This window comes from Melopsittacus undulatus, chromosome 4 (genome assembly GCF_012275295.1).
Source record: "Melopsittacus undulatus isolate bMelUnd1 chromosome 4, bMelUnd1.mat.Z, whole genome shotgun sequence".
NCBI lineage: Eukaryota > Metazoa > Chordata > Aves > Psittaciformes > Psittaculidae > Melopsittacus > Melopsittacus undulatus.
The window spans coordinates 36,776,534-36,800,623 of record NC_047530.1 but is presented as its reverse complement, the minus strand read 5'-3'; the positions used below and the strand labels follow the sequence as shown (position 1 = coordinate 36,800,623).

The following is a 24,090-nucleotide window of genomic DNA, read 5'->3' as shown; positions in this document are numbered from 1 at the left end:
GGACTGGGGCACTGCTTCCCCTCAAAGCTGAGGTGGAAGGTGGGTTTTTTGCACTTATCTGGAGCTGCAACCCCAGCCCTAGATTGCTGTCCCAGTGATTAATCAGCCCCTGCAAGCAGACTTTAAGAGCCAGGCTGTGTCTCCTAAACCACTATCAAGGTGCATGCTGTGGTGGAACTGCTGCCTCAGGTTGAGTGGAAGAGGGAATACCTTAGGCTTCCTCTTAGTTTTGGTTGGGGTAGGGCTGGCAGGGTCGATGTGTGCTGCATCTTGCCCAAGGGCTGTGAAAGACACTCTCATTTACTGAAGAACCATGTGGCTCAGAAACCATGTTCATGGGCAGGAGTGTATAGAGTCCAAGAAACTGTCACCACCTCTGACAGTGTGAAGCCGGATGTTCCTCCAACATGCAGTGCTTCCAGGTCTACCTTTTCAAGGAACACCGCTCAGGTTTAATCTTTAGGTTTCCTCTGTGCACTGTTGTTTCTCTGCTGTCCGTGTATTTATCTCAAGACATTGATGAGCAACAAAGCCGGCAATGCCGGTGTTTACCTACATGGCTGCTTTGCCCATCTCTCATCTGGGCCGGTGCCCTGAGCTGTATGCGGCCAGGCTGGAGCCGTGTTTAAGAAAGCCGCGGGTGCCTCGGTCCCCACCAACCCCACCTCCCCCATCACGTTGGAGGCGAAGCGGGGCCGGGGCCTGCCCCGCCGGGGCGGCCCTTCTCGGCGCAGGGACGTACGGCAGCCCCAACCCGCTGATGGGCACAGGCACCGGCCTCAACCCACCGAGCAGCGGCCCCGCCGCCGCCGGTGCCGACTTTTTGGCATCCCTAATCGCGGCTGGCCCCTGTGATTGGCTGCGCGGCTCTGACCCCGCTCGGGCTCCCGGCTGGGCGGATAAAAGGGGCCTGAGCCGGGGGCTCCCAGGCATTCCCGGAGCGGGCACCAGGGACCGCCGGCCGCAGCATGACGGGCAAAGCGGGCGCGGCGCTGGCCCCCAGCCTGCCCGGTAAGCCCAAGCTCGACGGCGCGGCCGCCGCCCCGCCGCCTCCGCCGCCCCCCGCGGCGGGGTCCAAGCCTAGCTCCGGGCCCACCCCTCCCCGCTGCACCGGCTTTGGCATCCAGGAGATCCTGGGCTTGAACAAGGAGCCGCCGTCGCACCCTCGGGCCGCTCTGGACTCGCTGCCAGCCGGGCACCTGCTGGCAGCACGATCCGTGCTCAGCCCCGCCGGGGTGGGCGGCGTGGGCATGGGGCTGCTGGGGGCCGGCGGCATCCCCGGCTTCTACACCCAGCCGACTTTCCTGGAGGTGCTCTCCGACCCGCAGAGCGTCCACCTGCAGCCCCTGGCCCGGGCCCCCGGGCAGCTGGACAGCAGCCAGACGGCCAGCTCAGGTAGGCACGTCTCTCGGTCCCCGGAGACCCATCGCGCCCCGTCAGCACCGCCAGCCGCTCCCGGTAGCCTCCGGCACCCGGTGGGGAGCCCCCATGGGGGCTGCGGGAGGGCGATTTCGTTTCGGTGTCAAGGAGGAGAAGGGCGGGCGGGTGGAAGTGTATTCGCTCGCCGTCCGGGTCTGCAACCGCTGCGTGGTGGCGTGGCCGTGGGTGCCCGGCCCGCGGATGAGCGGAGCTCGGCTGAGCGCTTCTCCCGCGGCCCCAGCTCGTTGCCGGGAAATAAGGGGCCGCTCGGCACCCGTTTCCTAGACGGCAGCAGCCGCCTGCAACCATGCCCGCAGGCCCCGCTGCCAGGCCGCCTTCGGTTCCCCCGGCGTGGCTGGTAAAAGCGCCTGGCCCCGGGGAACATCCTCAGGTTCCTCCCGGGAGCGGTCGGAGCCTTCCAACGCGGTGTCCAGCCCGGGCGGTGTCCTCCGCCGCCGCCCGCAGCAAGGCCCGCCGAGCAGCACGGAGCCGAGGTAGGGCCGGTGGTGGGGCACCGCGGGCAGGAATGGAGCCAGAGCCCGGGGCCAGAGCCCGGGGACAGCCCGGGCCACCGCGGGGCACAGCGGCGGGCATCAAAATGAAGGTCCTGGTTCTGTCACCCGGAGGTTCCTTCGGGGCTTCCTGCCCCTAACACACCCCGGCCGGGCACCTCGGAGAGCGGAGAACGGGGCCGGACAGCAGCTTGTCCTGGGATTTTTTTTCCTTTATTTTTTTCCCGTAGCTCAATAAACCTCAATTTTTTCCTCCCCGCCCCCGTGTTTCTGCGGGGCAGTCCGGGATTCCCGGCCTGGGGCAGGCGGTCGCGGTGCCCGGCAGCGGGGAGTCAGCTCCAGCTTTCTCCTTTACCTACGGTTTTGTTGAGCCTGCCAGGTCTGCATTTTAGCAGCGAGACAACAGCAGACCCAGTAAACGACTCTGGGTAAGACAGGGAAGTGCGAGAGCCCTGTCCCGGCCCGAACCCTTTCCTGGCGAGGGCAGATGGCTCCGGAGGAGGACCAGCACCGGAACCGGGAGCAGCGCTGGGGCCGGGGCTGGGGCCGCGCCGGGTTGGAGAGAGCTGCAGGTGGCGGGCCCCGTCCGCGCCATCATCGCAACGAAACCTCCGGTCAGAGCCGCCGGAGGGAGCGGAGCCGCCGGGCCCGACCCTACCCGGCGGCCCCCAGCCCACGGCCGCTGCCTGTTTCTCCACAGATTCCGAGGATGTCTCCTCCAGCGACCGGAAAGTGTCTAAATCCTCCCTAAACCAGAGCAAGAAACGAAAGAAGAGGCGGCACAGGTAAGCGAGCGGCCTCTACCCTACCCGGCCATCTCCTCCAAGACACCGGGTAGCGGCGAGCCCTGCCGCCTCGGCGGGCCCGACGCGTTCCCGTCCCGTCCCGTCCCGCCCCGCCCCGCTCAGGCCCGGAGTGAAACAGCCCTCCCGCACCTGCCCCCGGAGCGCCCCGGCCCCGCTGCGGCTTCTGCCATCGGCCGTTTGCTTTTTATTTTCTCCCGATCCAAACCAGATCGGCTCTGGGCAGGTGCCTTTAGGGAGAGGGGATCGGCCACAGGTGTCTCTTTGTTGAATTTTTCTGGCCGCGGATCCAGGTATCCCGAGCCGCAAACGCAAGCAGCCCGGGAGCGTCTGGGTGGGATGCTGATCACCGGTGTCTGAGGCGGGTGGGAGGGGGGGGGGGGAGTCGTCAAACCTGTCCTCTGCTCCCCATATAACAACCTTAATATTGCCTGTCAGAGAGAGAGAATTTCTATCAACGATTTAAGTATTTTATTACTTATAAATAAATGTTTTACCAAAAGATTAAGTGGTTGCGAATCAGACGCAACCTGCAGAGAAGCCAAAGAAGGCTGGAGAATTGGTTAAGGAGACGAAGATCTTCTTTGGATTCCGTTTCTTTCGGGACCGGGCAGAATGATAGACTTTGCCTGACTTCTCCCACAGTTAAAACGGAGTTGGAGTGTCTTATACCCAGAAACGAAAAATGCCGTGCTGGGCTCTGGCACTGCTGTGGCCGGAGAGTCAGGACAAAGGAAGGCCAGACACCAGCCAACGAGGGTATTCAGGAATAATTAAATCAATCCTGCCAGGGTGCAGGAAGGGTGGATTAAAAGATGCCCCAGTGAAAGCTCGGCAGGATGAAGGGTGGAAGGAAAACGACTGTCCTGGGAGACATCCTGCTCGCGAGTTACAGAACGCTTGGTCTGCAGGGCTCATCCCAAACCCGGGGTCGCTCCCCAGGCAGATGCTCCCAGTTTGGGCGCTCTGCGGTAAACAGGGCTTCGTTTTCTCCTTGGACCGGACAGGGCTGGGTGAAAACACATCAGGGGCTGGCGTAGGCGTCACGGTCTGGACGGGAGAGAGGAAACGAAATCCAGATTTGTTTTCTTTTCAGTTCTAGATAGAAACAGACCTGCAACATTTAGCTGTAGTTGTATATTCTGTGCTAAATGGTTAAGATCTCTAGCTGTATCAAGAAAGGGCTGGGACGTGGCAGGCCAATAGTCTGAAAATAGCTGCAGGATAGAAACAGCAAAAGGGACAGTGGACTGTGAATCGCAAAAGAGACGGGGGCTGAGATGCTGAAAGGGGGAACTCCAGCTTCACCCTGCCGCCGGTGAGCCTTGCCCGGCTTCAGCGCTCTTCTCAGAGGAGGGTGAAGGGGAATGCTTGAAATCCAAACGAGATCGAAATTGGAATAATTTTTCCTATGGTCCCAGAGAAAGAAAATGCACTCGTTAATGTGCCTCTGCTGTCCCTAGGGTTCACAGTTCTGTCGGAGCCGGAGGAAAACTGTTTGAAAAGAGAACGGATTTAGGAGTGAATTTAAAGGGTCTGTTGCAGGCAGGTCCCTTGCATGCTGCTTTTGTTAGTAATGTAATCGACCTGGTGGAATTCTTTCGATTCTGAATGGCGGGGGTTATTTCTGTTTATGCCCTCTGGAACTGCAGAGCTTTTCTGAAATTCGGATGCATTTTAGAAACAGACTCTTCCCCGCTCTTTCCTTCCCCCTTCTGGGAACTACATATTCTTCAGTCGGATAATCTATTTATATATGTTCTTTGAACAAAGGCTGCAATTCATTGTTGTTCAGTTTGGTTTGGTTGTTTTTCTGTTTGATTGTTTAGGGTTTTTGGTTTTGTTTGGTTTCTCCCCCCTCTGCCCCCATTGGAGCGTTGCTGGTTCTTTTATCAAAAATTGCGTTTTGTGAGCTGGGGGGTGGGCGGGGGGAATGTGTAGGATGGAATTTTTAGCCCTCGGTGGAGTGGAAGCGGTTCGAGACCTCTCATCCATCCTCTGGAGAAGGGTTTTCATCCGCCTCAGCTTTCCAGCTGCTAGGTTTTCAATTTGGTTGTCCTGAGCTGAGAACTCGTTGTGCAGAGGCAGGTTGGGCTGCTGCCCGCCCAGGGCGGTCCAAAAGGATTTCCACAGGATAAAGGGGTAATGCAAACTGGCAGGGAGCAGCTAGTGGGATATCGGTATGGAAGCAACCAGGGTAAGGAAGAGGAAGGGAGCTGGCACTGGCCCTTGTAGGGAAGGACTGGTGAAAAGCAGTGGGGAGAAGAGTAGATAAGATCTTTGGAGGATTCAGCCGAGGACCAGGGCTCCAGGGGAGGATAATCTGCTCGTAGAGATTGAAGAGGCTAAGGACCAGCAGCTGGAAAGGGCTCTGTGCTTCTCCAGATGGGATGCTGAGATGCTGTTTTATGTCAATGTAACTACCAAAGGGTTAAGAAACCTCTGGATGCAAGATGAGGGGGGGGAGGAGGGGAGGGGACGTCGTGGTGGTGTTAATCCAGGCCAGGGGTGGCTGCACCGTTGCGGGGGGGGGGGGGGGGGGGGGGGTGGGGGAGGGATAGGGACATCCCTAGGATCCTCACAAGAGGCAGCAGTGTCAGAGGTGTAAAAACAGCTGCTATCGGTGCTGGTTGCAGGTGCTGGTGCTGGGAAGGGACTGTGTCCGGAGGCAAATCCCTGAAAGGGAAGGTGATTTGTAACTGTTTAAAGTGCTGTCTTCTGACATTTTCTCTTTCTGCTTTCACCTTGGCACCTGACCTTTTGGGCACAGAAACAGAGGAGATGGGGGGAGGAAGCTATGCATTAGCATGTTACCCAGGTTTCTGTACCTTCTATGTCAATTTCTCTGACTCTTCATCATCTTTGCTGCTGCTTCTTATGTTTTTTGATCAAAAAGTTTTACTTCCCTCAGGACAATCTTCACATCCTACCAACTGGAGGAGCTGGAAAAGGCCTTCAATGAGGCCCACTATCCTGATGTATATGCTAGAGAGATGCTGGCCATGAAAACAGAATTGCCAGAAGACAGGATACAGGTAATCATATTTCTTGGACCCCCTTATCCTGCTCCTCTCAGCCATATTCATCCCTCCCTGAAGATAAGGTAGTGACATGAGAAGTCTGGCATTGCCCTGAATAAACCTCCCTAGGCTGTCCACTCCCCTGCTCTCGATGGGTAGGCAGCCAGATCAGCTGTTCTTGGCAAATTTGTATTCGATATTTGCATGTCAGCATGTGCTGTACATGGCATGTTGTATCAGTGACCGTGTGTATGGAACAGAGGGAATCCTAAATCATTGGGAATCATTGAAGGGGAACTGGTTTGCACGGAAAGACGGCAGCATTTCGAGGTCTTGGTGGCATAGCCAAGAAGAGAGCCCCCTGCAGATCAGGTCTGGGTGCGCAGTGTGGGAGGGAAAGAGCTCATTTCTCCTCCTCTGGGCAGAGGAGGCACAGAGATGCTGTAGGCAGCTCCTACCGCTGTGGGTAGGACGGCAGTGTGGCAGTGACATGGTGAGGTGTTTGCACCACCCAGTGAGGTGTTTGCACCATCTCAGCACTTTTGCTGCACTTGCCTCCTCAAGCGAAGCTTCCCTGAAGGTTTCTGGGGATAAGGTTTTGTCAATGATTTCTAATGTTTGGAGTTTAACTGCATGCCAGCCCTGTCATGCCCCTGTAAGGAGGTAGATTGAGGTGGTGGTATCTCACTGGTGAATCCTCTGGTGGTAAGGAGCAGCCTCAGCCACTGGGCAACCATTATAGCCCCAAAAGCTGAAGAAGACTTAGAGCTGTTCTGGAAGGCAGGATGTGCTTGGACAAATGTTCACAAGGGTGGACTCCAGCAGCTTCTGCTGCCTTCCTTCTCCCCATGCCCTGCTCCCGCCAGCCTGCTGCAGAAAGCTGAGGGCTGTAAAGGCAAAGCCTTGAGCCTTTTTTTGCTGTGTAGATGATGTTTCTTGGCTGGCTGGGGCTTAAACTTGTCTGGATCCCTGTGCAGTGGCAGGGACTGCCTCTGTGGCTGGTATATAGCAGTTTCTATGAGAAGAATTGGTCTGAGTGCCAGGTGGTGTTGGGAGTGTCCAGGTTTCCCTGGTTCCTCCTTCTACTCAGTCCCTCATGCATGCCCAGCACCCACCAGTCTGTTCCTTCAGCCTGTGCTCTTTCTTTGCTAAAGAGGTGGCCCAGGAGCCTGCTCCCTCCTGAGACTGGAAGCTCTGAGGGCATTCAGCAAGATGATGCTGATGCTGGAAGCTGCTGAGGCATGACCCTGTGTAGAGAAAGGGAGATCATCCTGAAAAAAAGTGCAGCCCTTTTCCCCTCAGTCCAGAGCCCCTCTCACCACCTGCATTCTTGTGCTTAAGAGAGTGGTGTTTTTATAAGAGCAAGTTGTGCTTCTCCCATTGCACTGACAAGACTCCTGCTGACCTAACAGCTTGTAGGTAACCTGCCTGCTGACACATTTTATAATGGTCCTCAAAAATAATGGCCCATCATCTGAAGTCCTACCTGATGCATTAGGATCTTGCACTGAGCAACATGACCTGATGTTTTGCCTCTAGAGAGAGTAAGCTGAATGGATGGTCACTTCTCCACTTGTGACCCTGTAGGACATTAAGTCAAGAGGAGAGAAACCTGTCAGGAGTTAAGTGTTGCCTGCACCCACCATCTGATGCTGGACTGAAAAGAAGATTCTCTGATTTCCTATAAAGGACTTTTTCAAGGAAGAGGTTAATCTAGTGGTACAGTGTATGTTGAACTGCAGAGGCACCATTTTCCTGGCCTGAGCTGAGGGTGTTCGCTATGGGTGAGGTGAAGGGAAATGTTATGACAAAAAAAGCAGAGCTGGATGTTGCATGTACTGCTTCAGCATCTGGAGCATCCTTCTAGTGGTCAGAAGCAATGTTTTATCTGATTTGGAAGTGAAACAGTGGCTAATATGTCTTAGCTATCACTGACTTCCTGCCAACTTGTCATTCTGTAACTGGCTAATGAATGTCTGCCTACTCTTCTTGTACTGCAGAGTTTTTAAACCTAGGAGTGCTCCTTACTGTGACCTCTCTGCCCTAGAGATCAGGTTAGACTTCGACAGCAGAAGCACTCTGTGGTGTGGCTGTTTTGAACATTAGGTGTTGCTAATGACATCTGTATTCCAGAACAAAGTGCTTGTGAGTAATACTTCTGCTTGTCATGAAAGGCTAAATAATGAGAAACAGCAGAATCATTTGTCGTGTGAGAGCATGAGCACCCTGCCAGGGTGAATGAGCATCAGGACCATGTAGGAGTCCCAAGCACCACTGATCTTTTCAATGGGTCACCATCCAATTGTCCATTGTATGAAGATTCCTTGTCCATAACTTTTTTTTCCTTTTGTGTGTCACAAGCTATGACAAGATAATTCCCAACCTTGGACATGCTTCTTGATATTTCACCTTGTGTTCCTCTTCAACTTTAGTCCCTTTTGTATGAGCCTAATTCTTTCCCCCTTGTTATGATGTTTGCACTCTTTAAATAATTCTAAGCTATTTCTTCTCCTGGCTGTCACTTTTGGTTTTCATCATCACTTAAGCAAGCTGTGAAGATCTTTTCTTAAATCATTCTTCATAAATCACACACCAGTCTCTTAATCATGTGGTTGTACTTCTGTGAAGACCATCCTGCCTGTCAGCCTTCCTGGAAATAAGGGACCACATGTCCACAGCTGCACAGTGGGGTCAGCAGGACCTCTGAGTCCTTGCAGAAACAGCCTCAGATTAGCACCAGTCTACTTGCTTCCATATTTATTCTATTTATCTAATTCAGTCACTTCAAGTCTTTCTTTACACAGATTCCTTTTTTTATTTTCTTTTTTTATCCTGAGGTTTTCCCCTTCAGTGTTCTGGTTTTATGTCATTTTATTAACTTTGGGTAACAAGCATAATAGCCTCCCTAACATATCTGACACTGGTAAAAGTGGATGTTAGAGTATGAGAGCCGGAGAGATATCTAGCGATACTTACTGAATACTTGGACAGCCTCCTGGGATTTGGAGCATGTAAACGTCTTTGTATCTTGCAGAAAGAATTTCTGCAGCAAAACTACAGGAAGTAGTTACGAGTGAAGTAAACCTTGCTTAGAATCTATTACCATCACTTAATGCTCCTCATGTAATCTTTGTGCCCCTTCTTGCATGAGTTTCTAACTGCTCAAGAGAGCTCTGTATTTTTGCATTTTAGAATCATAGAATCAATTAGGTTGGAAAAGACCTTCAAGATCATCATGTTCAACCATTACACCAGGACTGCCAAGACCACCACTAAACCATATAAACCGTATCATTTTCATTGTAGCTTGTAGTTTCTCCCATCTTTCAACATTCTTCTCTCCCTCTTGTAGGTCATTAATGAAAGTGTTTTCTAAGATTGTTGTGATCATCACATGTTGTGGGCTTTCATTGCATTTCATGTGGGTTCCCACCGGATCCACATCTAAAAGTGATATCTATCCATTATTTTCATTCATGGACTTATTTCTCAGGAGGTAGTAGTCAAAAAGAAAGTAATTCACCTATGAAATTCAATATGAAAGTGAAATTCAAAGAGTGCAATTGAGAGAATGATATATAGGAACTGTTTGCATGTAAAACCTTTATCAGAACACTACAAATAGCTGTCAGAGGCCAAGAAAGTTATTGGTTTGAGAGAACATTGAATTTGGGGAAAAATATTCAAATCCTCCATTTGAAGGGAAGATGAACATGTTTGGTTTTCTTTCAAGGCAGTTCTCTTTCATGTAACGTGCATCCTCCTCCTGTATTGGTAGGAGGAAGGAACATAAGCATCCTCCTGTTGGGCAACATGGGAAAAGAATTTAGTTTTCCTAGTGAGACTCTTGGTGTAAGTCAGACCAGATGCCACTGTGGCTGTTTTGAAAGATACTTGAAAAATACTACATTAATCAGTGTATTTGAAAGAATATTCAGAAGGGTTGAAGTGCTGCTATTAGAATAAACCCAGCCCATTCTGTAAAATCCAGGAGAGGTAAGTAGATTCCCATGGGGAAATATGTCCTTAATAGACAACTTAAAATATTCTAAATGGTCTCAAGCTGACAAATATTCTGACACCTGACTTAGATCAGTGTGTTTCTCATAAGAAATACTCTGAAATGTAATGTGTAGATTTTACGTAAGTTATCCCTATTGAATTTATTAGTATATGACAGTTCTGAACTTTAAATGCCAGTACCTACAATAGTAAAGTTCAGTAACAGTTTGATTTGGGATTATTGAAATGACTGTGTATGTTTATCATTGCAGTACATCTCCTACCAAGCAAACAAATCGGTTCAGTATTTCAAAAAGATAAGATCCTGACTGCCATTGTGGGGACATTAGAGTCATCTTCTAAAGGAAATAGTCAAAAAAGAGAATAAAAGTGCTAAAAAATCACCCGTTCTTATTATTAAATGATTGTATGGTAATTATGTGGATGAACAATTTTAGGACAAATAAAACTGCTCACATAAGCAAAAGGAGCCCTGAGGAGACACTGGTGCTATGTATGAGGAGTGGGGATTGTCTGAACCCAGCAAGCTTTGTCAGGCAGCCAAGAGGTCAGTTTTGGCTAAAGCCAAACCAAAGACAATTAAAACTCTAACTGAAAGTGTATTGTATTAGATGCTTTCAGTACCACTCTGTAGCCCTTTAGGAGTTGAATGGGGATGGAGGAATTGGGATGGGTGGTCATTTGGAAAGAAGCATTTGTACCAATAGTATTTTTCCAGAACAAGAGGCTTACTTTACTTCAGTTTTGCAAAAATAGTCTGTATTTAGAGGTGAACATAACTTGGAAAGGCCTGAGGAACCTGTATCGAACTGATGAGGGGCTCAGGATTGAACCCATAGAGTCCCCTCAAGAAACATGATAGAAAGCGTGAAGGAAAAAATTTGGTTTATGCAGCTTTAGCAGCCCTGACTTCTCCCCCACCCACCAGCTTTTGCTGCTTGCTGCAGAGTGTTGAACTGTAGTCCCAGTCCCACGGTGCAAGTGTGGAATGGGGATGATTGCTCCATGCAGTTGCTGAATTTCCTGAATCTGTGACTGGAATAGCTGCCAAGGGATTTCTTAGTGCTGCAGGAAGTAGTGGTGATGTTGGTTTTTATACGTTTGTGCTTGTCGCTACTGCTCTCAGTAAGGGAGGAGCTGTCTATTCTTGCTAAAACTTTGGATGACTCTCTGACTTAGAAGAGAGAAAGGCCAGCATGAGGCACAGTGCCAGTGGGATCCCACCTGTATCTCTGCACAGCTTGTTCAAGGACACCATGCAGCTTGAGGGAAATTACCAGAGTCAATAGTGTGGTTGGAGGTAGATTACCAAGGTGACAGGAAAGCTGAAAGTGTTGCTGCTGTGTGAGCAAAGCATCTGAATTTCTTAATGCATTTTTTAAGAACCCTGCAAGTAGTTAGTAGCAAGCAGCTAGTTCTGGCTACCTTTGCCAGTAATTCTTGTGCACTGGAGCCAGCTACAGGGCTGTGATACCAGATAAGTGTCATTAACTTCCCCTACACTTTTAGGAATGTAGGAAGTGTACAAGGGAGAGTAATAAAACTAATCAAACTTACTGGCTTAGTGAGAATATTATTATGAGTGCTTCTCATGGCGTATGGTGCATCTCTGCCTCCATGTCTTTAATTGGTATGTGAGGAGTTCATCCACTTTGCTGCCTCTTCAATAACATGCTTGTTTAGTTGATCTAAATTCATATTAATTTCCATTTTTCAATTAAGAGTTGTTTAATTTGGCCCTTTCTCTAATGGAATGTTTTCATTACCCTTTATCTATGGCCCATTTTTAGTCCATGTGCTAGAACTTTATTTACAAGTTAATTACTAGAGCTGCAAACAGAGGGGCTGGATGATGGGCAAGAGTAGGGGCCCAGGCAAGACTTCCCAAAGGGATTACTGTCTGACAGCCTTGCAACCCATGTCTTTGGACAGAGGAAGAAAGGGTGGCAGGAAACAGGAAGGAAAATGGAGGGCTGGGAACATCTCTTCAGCTTCCTGTGAAGTGGGGACTCCTCTGCTTGTTGCTAAGCTGACTGTTCAGGTTACTTTCTCAGCTCGTGGGACTTATCCTGCTACAGCTGGTTAAAAGATTAAAAGATGTTTTCAGTGCAGAGATGAAGGTACAGAGTTATGAATATTTTGTATGCCAAGGTACAGCTTTATTCCTCTATGTTCAGTCCCTGAGCTACTTCAGCCACTGACTAATTTTCTAAATGGGACAGAAAACCAAATAAACTCAAACTTGCTGTCCTTGCCTTCTGCTCTGTTCCTAGCAAGGTGGTTTTGGCTGTCACAGCATACAAGACAGTGTGATTTTCATGGGCTCCTCCACAGTATCAGGAGGGAAATGGGGCTTTGCAGTGACAGCTCCTTTCTTCTTCTCTCCATGGTTTTGGAGTCACCATCACTGAGGGTCAGACACCCTCGAGTGCTGGGATTCTTAAGCTCCCTGCAAGAGGAAAGACAGGCAGGCAACAAAATGTGAGGTAGTGCACTGCTGTGGAATGCCTTGGCAAAGACTTTTCCCATCATGGCTCATCGTGGAATGAGGAACATCTCTATAGGCTTAATGACAGGCTCTGACAACTTTTTCTGGCATTTATCCCCTTATTTTCCTAACAACAGTAGGTTAAGGGTAACTCTTCTCTGAGTTAGCTCAGGCACTGAGGTCCCTTGATCACTTATGCTCTTCTGGAAATGCTATCCCAAACCCTTGTGTTGGGAACACTTGCACTCACTCCTTCAACTTCCTTTTTATTTCTTCTATACTGCTGCAGTTTTTCACATCTGATTTTTTAGGAAATAGTTAGGCAGCCCCTCAGGTTCAGTAGTTAATTCCGTCCAGCCTTAGGGTGCCTGGCAGAGGGACGAGCTGATGGCTGTGTGCTCAGGTTTTCCTTTAGTGACCCTTTATTATAAAGTTTTCCTCCTTTTCTGACTTTGAATAGAGATTTTTTTAGCAGTTCAATAACACGACACTTTAGAGACACAGTTAATTTACTCTCCCAGTTATTTCTTAAGGGATCCATTTTTCTCTATAGTATTTATCTTTTACCTTGATAGACCTCAGCAAGTTATTCTGATTCTTTGACTGTACAAACCTCCTCTGCCTTTTCATTGCCCTTCTTTGTGGATGTTCTGCTAGCCACATTTTGCATGGGTCCGTGCAGCACTGAGAAGTCTAGTCCTCAACAGACTAGATGGTGAACTAGATGAACAGACATACAGATTATCCTGATCTCTGCATGCATGAGGCTGATGTGTCCTTGTGTGAAGCAGCAAAGAGGAATCGAGTTAGAGAACAAACTTGCTTCAGTATCCTACAGCAACGTTGGCTTCCAGGGACCACTTCATTAGAGACTGTGAGAAAGCATTATGTGTTCTTCTGCCTACTCTGAGTGGCACTGCCCTGGGAGCAGCAAGAGATGTCCAGTTTAGGACCTGCCTTGTGTGAGAAGCAGAGTTTACTCCCTACCTTCTTTCAGTGGGTTTCTGTTAGGCTTCCAACTGTCTGAGCCAAGGCAGAGCTGAAACTTTGGCTGGCAGTTACTAGAGCTTTTGTGTGGTGCTCAGGGATAGTCTGCTGTTCTGGCCTGCTCTTTAGCTCTAGTGGTCCTCCTTACACAGGTTCAAGTTTTTCTTCACTGGGTGAAAGAGGTTGGGTAATTAGATATCTTTTATTGCATGAGGTAAGGAATTGCAAATACTGTTATTACCATGTCTCTTCCTAAGGGAAAATCATAAGGGAGTGCAACTGTCTCCTTTTGGTGCTCAGTTCCAGGCTGATGCATGGACAATTATTACAACATGTCACAATGTTTTACAATACGTAACAAGTTTCTGTAGATATCTTTCAGCTAATGCTTCAGTGAGCCAAGAGCTCTCATGCACTTGTGAGTCTGTGTTGTAGCCCTCAGGGGGGAGTTTGCAAGCTGTCCCCATGCACCCAGGGATGCACTTGAGCCTTACTTTGGGGAATGGCAGGCACCAAGTAGTGCTGCAAACTTCATCTCCTGCTGGTGCACAGCCTTTGTCTCCTACATTATTTTCTGGAGAAGGCCAGAGCACACCTTTGCCCTTTGCTCTGTGTGTACTGATAAAGTACAACAGTCAGCTGCTTCTGGCATGCGAGGAGCAGCTCCAGAGCATGGGCATCACTCCACGTCCTCTGAGGAAAGCTGGCATCCCTCCACATCCTCTGAGGAAGGCTGGCATCCCAAGCTCTGATTTCGGTGCTCATTGAAAGGCATTGTGAAGGGGATATGACACTTCCCCTCTGACTGTCCTGACTCACCTTGCTCTAACACAAAGGTGATAATATGGTGTGTCCTTGCATGTTCACAGAGTGCATATGGATGTTTATGGAGACTTATGCTAAGGTTTCCTCTGCCAGAGGGCCTGCAGAGCAATGTTAGAGAGAGAAAATGAGGCAAAATGAAATTATGTAGTCAGGATAGCATCTTTATTAATGGAGCCAGGCACCGTGAGTACCCAAAGGATGGATGTGCAGTATCACCCTTTGTGACAATGACAAATGTTTCTCTAGGTTTGTGTGGACTAGGATGATGGGCACACTTTTGCCAGCTTTCCTGTGACTCTCATGCACCCACAACACTGATGTTTTTTCTGTTTTTCAATCAGCGTGTTAAGAAAAGAGGAATTTGTGTGTGTGTCTGCTATGTCCCAGCATCTGGCAGCCTATATGGAGCTGTAGCTTCAGCTAAGCTGGTGGTCAGCTGGCACTATGGTCTGGCCATGAAGAAGTCAATGTCTCAGGGATGAATTTGCTGCACAGATGTGCTGCACAGATCAAGTGTGTGCTGAACCACTATACCTACCATGCACATTGTGTGCACGTTTGTTTTTCTGTTGCAGGGCTGGTGGCATGGTAATAGCATGCACATTTTTGCTCATTGCTGTAGTAAGCCCATATTCAATACATGCCCCATGCTAGTTAAGCTTAGAGGAGACCCAAGCTTGGATGAACCATCATGTCTTTGCTTGAGAAGGGTGAGTACTGTCTCACAGCCCATCTCAGTATGTCTGGTTGGACCTGTTAGCTGAATGGGTCCAACATGACTCATCAGGAAGGGCTTTTGCTAGGCTGCGTATGGGAATTGCTCTTTCTATTGTGAGCTCAGAAAGCTCTTTCCCAGTGTTTAGTAAGAGGAGGGATGATGAGTCCTGTGATCAGCCATGCAGCCCATGTGCAACTTTTACTGCTCTCATTTAACTTCATACCCACTTTACACCAGCCATAGAAAGTGATGTCACCATAAACACTGCTAATAATTTTGACATTACATTTGAAAAGACAGCCATAAACCATTCCCAGGCTTACACAAGTGGTGCAGTCTCCCCAGCAGACTGGGGACAGACTGTGTCAGCACTACAGGGGAGGGATCTGGGGAAGTGCCAGGACCTGGTCAGGCCTTACACTCTGTGGCAATTCATTACAAAGCCTTATGACCCATGAGTGCAGAAGGGAACATGCTCTGAGGAAAATATGAGGCTGTTCATTGCAGTGCTCACATGCTCAGATTGAACCCAGCCAGGGGCACCATCCCTGTCTCATACGAGGGTGTGGATATTGCTGTTTTTTTTTTCAGAGGAGTTTTTAATTTTGTCTCTCATTGTAAAGTTTTGGATTGAAAAGGAAAAAGGTAGAAAGTGAGATGTGTAGTTGTCAGAAGGAACTGAGTGCTGAGATGGCAGCCAGGCCACAGGTGTGGAAGTGAGCTGGAAGTGTTCTCTGGTCTGCAGCTGGGCACATCAAAGGGCTTCAGCTTTGACTGAAGCAACAGGTATGGTATACTGCTGGGCATAATTATAGGAGCAGTGTTCTGCTGTGAACTGACAGGATCAGTCCAGAGCAGCATGGTGGGGAAAGGGACATAAGCAATTGCAGGGTGCTGGTGTAGATGTCTGGACATTTCCCACGGCAGTAAATGCCACAGAAAGAAAAGATCTGACAAATAAGCACTAGAAATTCAGCATCTGCACACTTCAGTCTGAGACGGCTGGTTCCCTGGAAGGAAAGCATGGTGCTGGATGGACATGAGTGTGTTGGGTCATTAAGCCATCAGCGCTGTCACATCAGGTAGGACCATGATAGCAGATTACAACCCAAGGCAATATCACAGAGGTCCAGAAAGCTCCCTGGAATGGCAGGACAGGATTTCTCTGCTGTGTCCTCACTTGAAGGGCTCAGTACCAGAAATGGCTTCTCTGCAGGGATCATATGGAGCAGCAGTTCAGCTCTCTGAAGCTGAAGGTTTGTGCCAGGGAATTGTGAGAGAGTGCAGAAGATAAGTCAGTCAGTCCATGGGAGGGAGGGATGGTCTCACCGTTGCTGCCAGGGGGACTTTTGCCTCTTGCCTGAGTTGCTGGTTTGCCAACAGCCGTGTGCAGCTGCTTCCTGCAGCCTGGCAAACGCATGTGCTGGTGGAGCGAGGGCTGGTGTGTCTGCGGCTGGGTGCCTGTGCGTTTGTGGACGTGTATTTGTGTATAGCCATCTAGCGGGCATTTCAGCATGCACTGGTCTGGGCTAGGACCATCTTGTGCTTCATAAAGCTTGTCACTTGAAATACCTCTACTGAAATGCTGTGTTAAAGGCAGCATGTGAGATTTGATGAAGCAAAAATTCATCATTGTCTAGCCTGGAATTTTCCTTATAGGAGGTAAGGAATGCTTGGGCAGTGGAAACAAACAAACAAACAAACAACACAACAAAGACCCCAACACCTTTTTATTAGAAAGACAAGAAAGGCCACTACCAATTCTCCTGCCTGTGTACCCAGGATTGGACAGTAGCAGCCAAGAATATTAGTGTAACAGTGAAAATTCTAGGTTGAAACAATACATAAACAATACACAGTAACACCCTAAATGCCTTAAAATAACCCTTTGCTAATTTAGATTCCTGGCTCATGGCCAGCCTCAGGGAGATTTCTCTCTTTAGCAGACAATGTTTCAGGACCTGATTAGGTAAACAAACTAACATGATGAATGGGGGTAATAAGGATACACTGAGTCTCATGTCTCTTTGCAAAATGAGAGCTTCCTCCTACTACAGTTCACTCTTCTGCATCATCAATAATCTGAAGAAGTATCGGTTATCATTTGTGATTCAGAGGAGGAAACTGGCAGGAATAACTTTGCCAGTCTTGACTCTGAAGTGCTGCAACCCTGCAGTCAAGCACAGAGTGCCTCAGCTTTCACTGCTTTGGGCAGTGGGCACTGAAGGTGAGAATTAGATGATGATTAAGGTTAAAAATACCCCCATTTGTAACTCTTTGCAATACTGCTGATTTTAGTAAGGGGGCCTCAAAAGAAAGATCCAGGAGATGACACTGCAGGTGCTGGTATTTGTTGCTATCTTGATTCATAGACTATGGCTGCTCTTGGAGGGAACAGTGACAGTATGATGTGCCCAGTGGGGTCAGAATGTGTGATGCTCAGCTCTGGCCAAATGACAGGGTGGCACTTGTGGATCCTCAGGAGCAGCCCAGGAGAGGGGTTTGGGCAGCTAAAAAGCAAACATTCATGCATGAGCTGAGCTTAGATGCTAGTGTGTCTGGCGGATAGCAAGACAAACCTGTCCTCTTTACTCTGTTGTCCATTTTTTGAGGATAGGTTCCTGGAACAAGCTTCACAGAGGGTGCTTGTGTGACAACAAATAGCTGTAAATCACCTTAAGATGTAGCACATTGGTCCAAAAGACACTTCTGTGCACCAGATTGTGATAGGTTTGCACAGACGTCTGAAGTACTTCAGTCTAAAATTAATCAGGGGTTTTCACCACTGCTTGTGAAGTGTGGAAGGACAAACACAATCTTTTCACCATGCCCTGGGCTGTGCAACAGAGAACCAGATGAAAGCAAGTGAGAAGGAAGGTGAATCATAAACAGCCACAACAACAAAGTATAAATATAAAGTATAAAATAAAGCTGACCTGATCCATGGGATGGGAAAGGGCAAGAGGAAAAGTGGTCAAGCCTGAACATTGCCTGAAGCAGACTGAATTTTACAGAGCTGGAGGAAGCGGGAGAGTAGACATCTCCAAGCAAAGATAACAAGCAGCCAAAGAAGATACGAAATACCAAAATCACAAGTACATGTAAGGGTGAAACCTTCTCCAGGAGGTGCCAGTAATAAATAGCTGCATATCTGAAAGTGCCTGATGTACCAACACAGCCAAAAATACCCCAGGATTACTAAAACTGTTGTGTAACTCAGCTCAGAAACAAGGCATGGGAAAATTTTATTACCACATCAAGAAAAGCAAAGCAGGGAGACCTTCTCCCAGAAGAAAGTCCTGCTGATGGAGCCATCTGAATGAGGACAAAATCCTGAGAACATGCCACAGGGAATCATTCTGCTGATCTGAAATGGCATGGGGGATACCAGGGCTGTGACGGAGCTCTTCTCTCCATGCTCTTCAGTATGGGCTTGTGGCAGAGGTGCTGGGCTGGAATCTGATCCCAGTAACATCCAGTATTGAGTGCCACTGGTTTCACTTGACTCTATGCCTGAGATGACGATACATCTCCTGGTATTAAAGCAAGATGGTCAGTCCTCCCAGTTTCTGTTCTATCTAGAAGTTCTGGGATTTTAAATGTTATTTTCCTTTGTAAAAAACAGGAGGAAATTCCTATGGAATGCAAAAAAAGGAAAAAAAAAAGGTTTAGGAAATCTCAGAACGACCTTACTGAAGTGTTGATGTAATTCTGATTTTCCTATTTGGCTTTAAAGCGTAAATTTTGTGTGTCTTAGGCAGCCAAGATTAAAATACAGCACTCCAAAGAAAGCCATAGATAATTTTGATTACACTTCCACTGCCCAGATGTGTTTTATCCTGTGCTATTGAATCAGCAGTTTTTGATAGAGAATTTTCTACTGGCTCTAGTCAAAACTGGTCTGCCAGCTGGCAAAGCTGCTGCTGCTGGCTCCAGCATTTGCATAGCCCTGCCAAGGGAAAGGGTATGCTCCAGGGCAGCAGGTTTAGCAGCAGTGGGCAGTGCTGGGGCAGGCTGAGACCTGCCGAGGGAGGAGGGCAGGAGAGTGTGTGTGGGGGGGGGTTAAAGCTTGGGGCAGCAGGGAGGGGAAGAGGAGAGGTGCTAAAGCATCACTGAAGATGCACCTAAGTAAAGGAGGTTTGAGGAGAGGTTAAGAGGTTGCCCACTTGGAAGAACCTGTTACTGTCTGAGGTCCCAAGTGTGGCAACTGGTGACAGAAGCAGCTGTGCAGAGCTGAGCCCTGCAAGCCTCTCTGGGTACAGGGAAAGGTGTCGCTGCAGCCCCAAACCAAAGCAGTTTTGCAGGTGCTGGCTCTTGAGCTGTGCAGCAATTTCTCCCTGAAACCAAAGGAGGTAAGGGAGGAGCTCTGTCGTGAGGGACCTAATCGCACTCCAGGGCAGAACAGGCAGAATCCCTCTTCTGGTCCTAGTTGGTTGAGTTGCCCCCTTGCAGTATGGAAGGGTCGGAAGTCAGCCAGTCCCCACCAGCTCTGCCCTCCAGAGTCTGGGAGTGGGAGGAGCTCATGGTCTGGAATGAGAGCATGACGAGTGCCAGCATCCTGCTGACTGCTGACCAAGCAAACCCATGTGTCAGACGGGCATGGAGGAGCGGGCGGAGAGAGGAAGCTCTGCACTGGTGAGGGTCCTTGCTCAGGCCCCTGTGAATTGGAGCCATCCGTGGTTACATCTCGGCAGTATGAAAGTGTAAATCAGACTGTTTACCATGCAGAGGAGGTGACGTGTGGTGAAGCAGCCTGGCTGTAAAATCCCCTCCGACACACACAGGGTGCTTTCTGCTGCGATAAGCTGGGATCACAGCCACTGGGACCATCACCCCATCCACCCCACACAGCTCCCTGTGGGGCGAGGCCACCTGCCCTGCAGCTCTGTCCCATGAGGCTTCCTTTCTGGGCAGCTCCCTTCTGCGAGCTCGCCTTGCCAGCCGGACACCACTCCACCGCATCAGCCCCATGCTCCCCACAGCAGAGCCGGGGGTCTGCCGCAGTGCTCCCCACCGCAGCCCGAGCTCCCCCATGGCTATGGGCGGCGGGACAAGAGAGGGTTAAGCTGTCAGCTCTGTAATGTTAAACAGGTGTCAAAGGCACCTCCATATATCTGCAGATTGAAATCAAGTTCTTTGCAGTATAAAAAGATGAATTACCCAGGCGATTCCCGCCTCGTCCCACTCATCAGCACAGCGCCAGACGGCAAGCCATTTTTTTTTTTTAATGTGCTAACGACCTAATCAAGCAATCAAGTTGGAGAAGATTGCGGAGTGACCCCGAGCATCCATCTGCCAGAGAGCCCCCGCCAGCCCTTCCCGCTCTGCCCTGCGCATTCCGGGGAAGCCAGGGCGGAAACAAATAGAAAAGGCAAAAACCCCACCCCGATTCCTAAACAAATTAACACCCGATTTTCCGAGAGTCTAATTAGTTAAATGAGGAGGTGTTTGGGGTGTCCGTGGGGAAGGAGGGGCTGCTGCTCTGAGAGGGGCTTGGTAACTCCGTGGCATTAATTAGCGCGGGTCAATGGCGTGGTTCCCTGGGGACCAGCTGCTTTAATTTCCCGTGATATTTCAGTGCCTGAGGCCCATCGATTCAAACTGAAATTAACTTATTTTTCAATCAGGCCCGGGCTGCCCCTGGGGCTGACTCTTCCTTTGCCTTCTTCTGAATAGACCTCGAGCAATTTTTCATCTAAAGCTGATGCCTCTGCTCGGCAGGAAGGGAGGGGAACTGGGGAAGGAGGAGGGTGAGGGAGACAAGAGGAATGGAAATCAGAGAGAGAGAGCGCTAATAGATTTCTGTGAGCATTCCTCCCCGCCATCCCCGCCCGCCTCTGCTCACTGCCCCCCAGGTCACAGCTCAGAGATTATTCTGCCAATTTTCTGAGAAGATGAGGGGCTTTTCAAACTGGGAATTCAGGGCGAAGCACACAGATCAGCTTCCCCCTTCTCCCGCCTCTCCTGAGCGCTCACCCGCATCCCAGCCCTCCCTGCAGGCACCACTGCCCGCAGCCCTGTGCCGCTGCTCAGACACCCAGTAAATAATGGAAGAAAATCCCAGGCACGAGAGCCACAAGCTGCTAGAAGATGCCAAATTACATACTGCAGAGAGGGATGGGGTCTGCTCTCAAGACTCCTGCAAGGGAGGGAGGGAGAGATACCCAGTGGCTGCTGCATGGGGGAAGAGGTCACAGTGCTTTTGGGATGAGCATCCACACGTCTGCCTGCACAAGCACACGTGTTCTCATGCAGGAAGGGGACTGACACTCCTTCTCCCCCCACAAACCTATGTTCCTTCTTGTTGCCTGCCTCAGGTTTGGTTCCAGAACCGCCGGGCCAAATGGCGGAAGAGGGAGAAGTGCTGGGGCAGGAGCAGTGTGATGGCTGAGTATGGGCTCTACGGTGCCATGGTGCGTCACTCCATCCCACTGCCCGAGTCTATCCTCAAGTCTGCCAAGGATGGCATCATGGAGTCCTGCGCCCCTTGGCTCCTGGGTAAGAGAGCAGCCGCCTCTGTGGGGGACTGTGAGTGGGTTCAGACAAAGTGTGTGTGGGGGTGCAATGAAGAAATTGGGGCCATGTCAAAAACATGAGTGGAGGGTGGTGGGGTGAGGTCCCCCTATCCCGCTGCCCTCCCACCCCCACAACTGCCCTTGTCAATAGGGTCTGAACACTCATCCCTTCTGGTCTTGAATCCTGACCTGCAGGATTTTGCCCCCCGTGCTCAGGCTGGTGTTAACCTTTGACTCCCAGGGTGTGAGCATCCCTTGTGCCCAGCCCTAAGTAAGGTGTCTCACCATCCTGGTCTGACTTCCCCTGCCCCATGAGGCTGTGTTGGGTGCCAGGACCCCCACATACACTCTCCTTGACCCAGGTCCCAGGGGGAACACACTGCTGCTTCCTGCTCTCCGCACCTGGGGGAGCTGCATTTCTGCCTGGTTTCACTTGTTTTTCTGTGCAGACACGGAGGTAGCAGCTCCTCCCTCTTGTTCTTTGCTTGCCGCTTTCCGACCTTTCAGGCTTGTTCTGCCACAAAACTAGTGTCTGACATCTTGAATACAGACTAACTTGTCCTTCTGTATGTGGGAAACTGAGAGAGGCAGAGGGGTGGGCTGTGTGAGGACCATGGGCGATTGCCCTCCCCAGCCTCAGAGAAGCTCAGGCGACCGTGCTGCTGCCTGAGACCCACATTCCCATGTGGGGACAAGTTAGCTTTAGGCTCACAGGCAGAAATGAAGGGGAGAGTAATTATAAACCTTTGGGGGCAGCTCCGAGGCCATGGATGTTGCTGGCAACCCCAGCAGGCAGCTGCCTTGCCTGGGCTGCCCTCGCACAGGGGCCAGAGCGAGGGCTCGCTGTGACTGCTGCGTGAAGCAAGGGTTTCTGCTTTTCCTTAATTCTGGCCTCTCTTTATCTTTGCTGTTTTCAGTTCAAGATGGCTTTCCCATGCCCAGGCGCTTTTCTAAACCCGAATACCAACAATTCTTTTTAGGGATGCACAAAAAGTCTCTGGAGGCAGCGGCTGAGGCGGGGAGGAAGACGGAGGTGGAGCGCCAGACCCTGCCCAAGCTTGACAAGGGTGACAAGGAGGAGAGGGGCCCGGATCCCAAAAACACCATTTCCCAGGAGGAACTGAGAGAAAACAGCATTGCCGCCCTCAGGGCCAAAGCTCAGGAGCACAGCACCAAAGTCCTGGGGACCATCGCCGGGGACACCCCGCCCCCGGGCAGGAAGCCGGAGGCAGGGGAGGAGGCAGCCGCGGCAGAGGATGAGAGACCGACGGAGAAGCTGAACTCGTCGCAGAAGGAGGAGAAGCTGATCTAGGAGGAGGGAAGAGGCGGTGGAAGCCAGCGCTGAGACACTGTGTCCTCAGGAGGCCGCATTCCCCTCAGACTGACAGCTCCCCCGGCTGCCCCTGCGGGGCGCAGGGCCCCAGTCCCTGCATCTGGGGCTGCCCGGCGGGGGTGCCCCTGCCTGCTCCCCCTCCCCTCGCTCCTCTGCCCCGCTGGGCCTTCCTCACCCCCCCACCCTGCTGTGGAGCACTGGGAAGTGTCCCGTCTTTGTCGCCACCCAAGTGGACACCGAGGCTCTGGTCCCTCTGGCCTCACAGCCAGCTCTGGGGCTCTTTCCTGTTGCAGCCCCAGACCCCATCTATCATCTTGGAGCGGGCCTGTGCCCTGCCACCATGCCCCTCCTTGGTGCATGCCTCTCCCCAGTCTGCCTGGGCCCCTTCCGCTGGCACCCCATCCTGCCATGCCTCAGGCAGACTGCCACCTTCCACCAGCCATCACCTCTGCCTCCGGCCCAGGCCACAACAGGACAAGCCCACGGCAGTATTTCCATTAAATGGCGACTCTCCATCCAAGGTGATTTGCACCTTCCACCTGCCTCTCCCTGCCTGGTCTGCTGGGAAGCAGTTGTAGCTTCAGAGAGATTCAGCTTTGCCACCATTTGGAAGGGAGAGGCAGGCTTAGCCCATGGGCACAATACCCTGGTCCCACCTAGCACCTCAAGGTGACTCCAGCCCATGTTTCTGGCTTTGGCAGGGCTAATCACCACAGCCAGGTCTGACTCTGCCCCAAACGCCAAAGCCCTGCACCCCTGCAGAGGGGCCGAATGGTGAATTTGTTTACTGAATACATTATTCCAGGCGAGACAACAACATCTGCCCAATGTATTTATTGAATTAAATTTGCCCAGCTCGCCCTCTGAGTGTTAAAGGGAATGACAGCCATGCACATCCACCCTGATACACCCTGTAACGTGTACATACATCTCCCAGCCAGCCCCAGACAAGCACATGCAGACCCACAAAGCCAAACCCGCGCTGTGGTACCGTCACCTTCCCATCCCGGTAAGGCACTATTGTCCCCCCAAAAGCTGTAGGACAGTGACTTCCAGGCAACCCTTTCTGTCCTGCTTTCAGCTGTGAGCACCCTTTCCCCAGAGCTACTGTTTTTCTTCTGTCAAAGGTTAAGCACCTCCATCCAGACCCTGTTTGTCTTTGTTCCCTGGTCATTTGACGTGTTAGATGGTAGCCCATGGTGTGTAAATAATGTATATACAGCGAGAAAAGGATTCAGTATTGAGGTGTTTGAGATATGGAGCTGTAACAACTTATAGTCATCCAGCATCTGTGATTTATGTGCCATTTTCTGTAAAGATATGAACAAGAATAAAACTGAACAGGAATACTGTGTATGAGTCCAGTCACCAGTGTTCAAGGAGGGTGAATTCAGCCAAAGCTGAGACATGGCTGGAAATCAGGACATAGCCAGAGAGAAGTGGGAGC

General features: G+C 50.4%; 1 protein-coding gene across 1 annotated transcript; it reads left to right on the top strand.

The window, feature by feature from the left end:
• The first annotated feature begins 968 nt into the window (after positions 1-968).
• VSX2 (visual system homeobox 2) lies at positions 969-22,669 on the top strand. Its single transcript, XM_034062462.1, has 5 exons — positions 969-1,395; positions 2,632-2,716; positions 5,646-5,769; positions 21,113-21,293; positions 22,291-22,669. Exons 1-5 carry the CDS (start codon positions 969-971, stop codon positions 22,620-22,622), a joined length of 1,149 nt encoding a protein of 382 aa, XP_033918353.1. The 3' UTR covers positions 22,623-22,669.
• The last annotated feature ends 1,421 nt before the right edge of the window (positions 22,670-24,090 follow it).